This window comes from Anarrhichthys ocellatus, unplaced genomic scaffold (genome assembly GCF_004355925.1).
Source record: "Anarrhichthys ocellatus isolate YVR2014 unplaced genomic scaffold, GSC_Weel_1.0 scaffold10194, whole genome shotgun sequence".
Lineage (NCBI taxonomy): Eukaryota > Metazoa > Chordata > Actinopteri > Perciformes > Anarhichadidae > Anarrhichthys > Anarrhichthys ocellatus.
Window position 1 is genome coordinate 1 of NW_022290168.1, and position 1,145 is coordinate 1,145.

Below are 1,145 nucleotides of genomic sequence, written 5' to 3' on the forward strand. Positions count from 1 at the left end.
GTATCGTTTTTTTTTCTTTCTTTCAATCATTTTGTTTCAGACTATACATGTAACATGTAACATGTAACATGTTACATGTTACATGTTACATATACAAGAGTTATTTATATAACACGGCGGCTGAATATACAGAACTCAGAGACAAACAAAGTGAAAGTAAAATGTAAAGACAAGCTTACAGTTGTGTCTCCATGATGGTGTCCAGATGTTCTCTGACTGCAGTAAACGCTCCATCGTGAAGCGGCTGAGGTCCAAGGCCGCGTCCTGCTTCCGGCGGAGGAACACCAACGTGTGCGGTAACTCTCGGGTGGAGCAGGGAGAGCAGTGCGACCCGGGGCTGCTGCACATCAACTCGGACCGCTGCTGCACCGCCGAGTGCCGGCTGACCGCCGGAGCTCAGTGCAGGTGAGAGGAGACGGAGCAGGAGTCAGCATGTTCATGAGCCTCTAACAACATAGAACTGGTTCATGTAACAACAGATCAACCCACAGAGAAAGACCTTCATCGGTACCTTTAGAGACCTCCTCAGTCCTAATATGGTCACTTCCTGTTCACTGGTTGCAAAAAACAAGATGGTGCAGCTTTAACACGTGGAGCACTGAGGTTGTCTCCTGCTTGCGACCCCTTGTTGGGTCCAGACCCCCAGGTTGAGAACCACAGGTTGAGATGATATCCAGGTTGCAGCAGCAGGTTTGGTTCTAGTTTACATCTAAAGATCCAGATGTTTCTCTCGGTGTTCAGTGACAGGAACAGTGCGTGCTGTAAGAACTGCAGGTTCGAGTCCGAAGGAGAAGTGTGTCAGGAGCCCATCGACGCCACCTGTAAAGGACACTCGTACTGCACAGGTGAGCCCACAGGTCACGGGTCCCACGTGACCTCGTGGTGTGTGGAGGCCCCAGAGTGACCGGAGGTTTTGTGTTTGACAGGAAACAGCAGCGAGTGTCCTCCTCCAGGGGACGCTGCAGATGAAACCGTGTGTCTGGACAGCGGAGAGTGTCTGAAGGGAGAGTGTGTTCCCTTCTGTCAGGCCGTCCTCAAGCTGCAGCCCTGCGCCTGCAACGGTACTCTGACTACTTCAGTGCTACTCCCCCCCCCCCCCCTCCGGTCTGCAGACAGTAAAGAGTTGTGTTCCCTCCTCCTCCCCC

At 52.1% G+C, this 1,145-nt stretch overlaps 1 protein-coding gene across 1 annotated transcript; it reads left to right on the top strand.

Moving 5' to 3' along the window:
- Positions 1-68: 68 nt before the first annotated feature.
- On the top strand, positions 69-1,061 carry LOC116380967 (disintegrin and metalloproteinase domain-containing protein 17-like; the record flags this gene model as incomplete). The annotated part of the gene is made up of 3 exons (XM_031842772.1): positions 69-405; positions 742-845; positions 927-1,061. Coding segments are annotated over exons 1-3 (439 nt in total), but the record flags the coding sequence as incomplete, so codon positions are not given.
- Between the last annotated feature and the right edge of the window lie 84 nt (positions 1,062-1,145).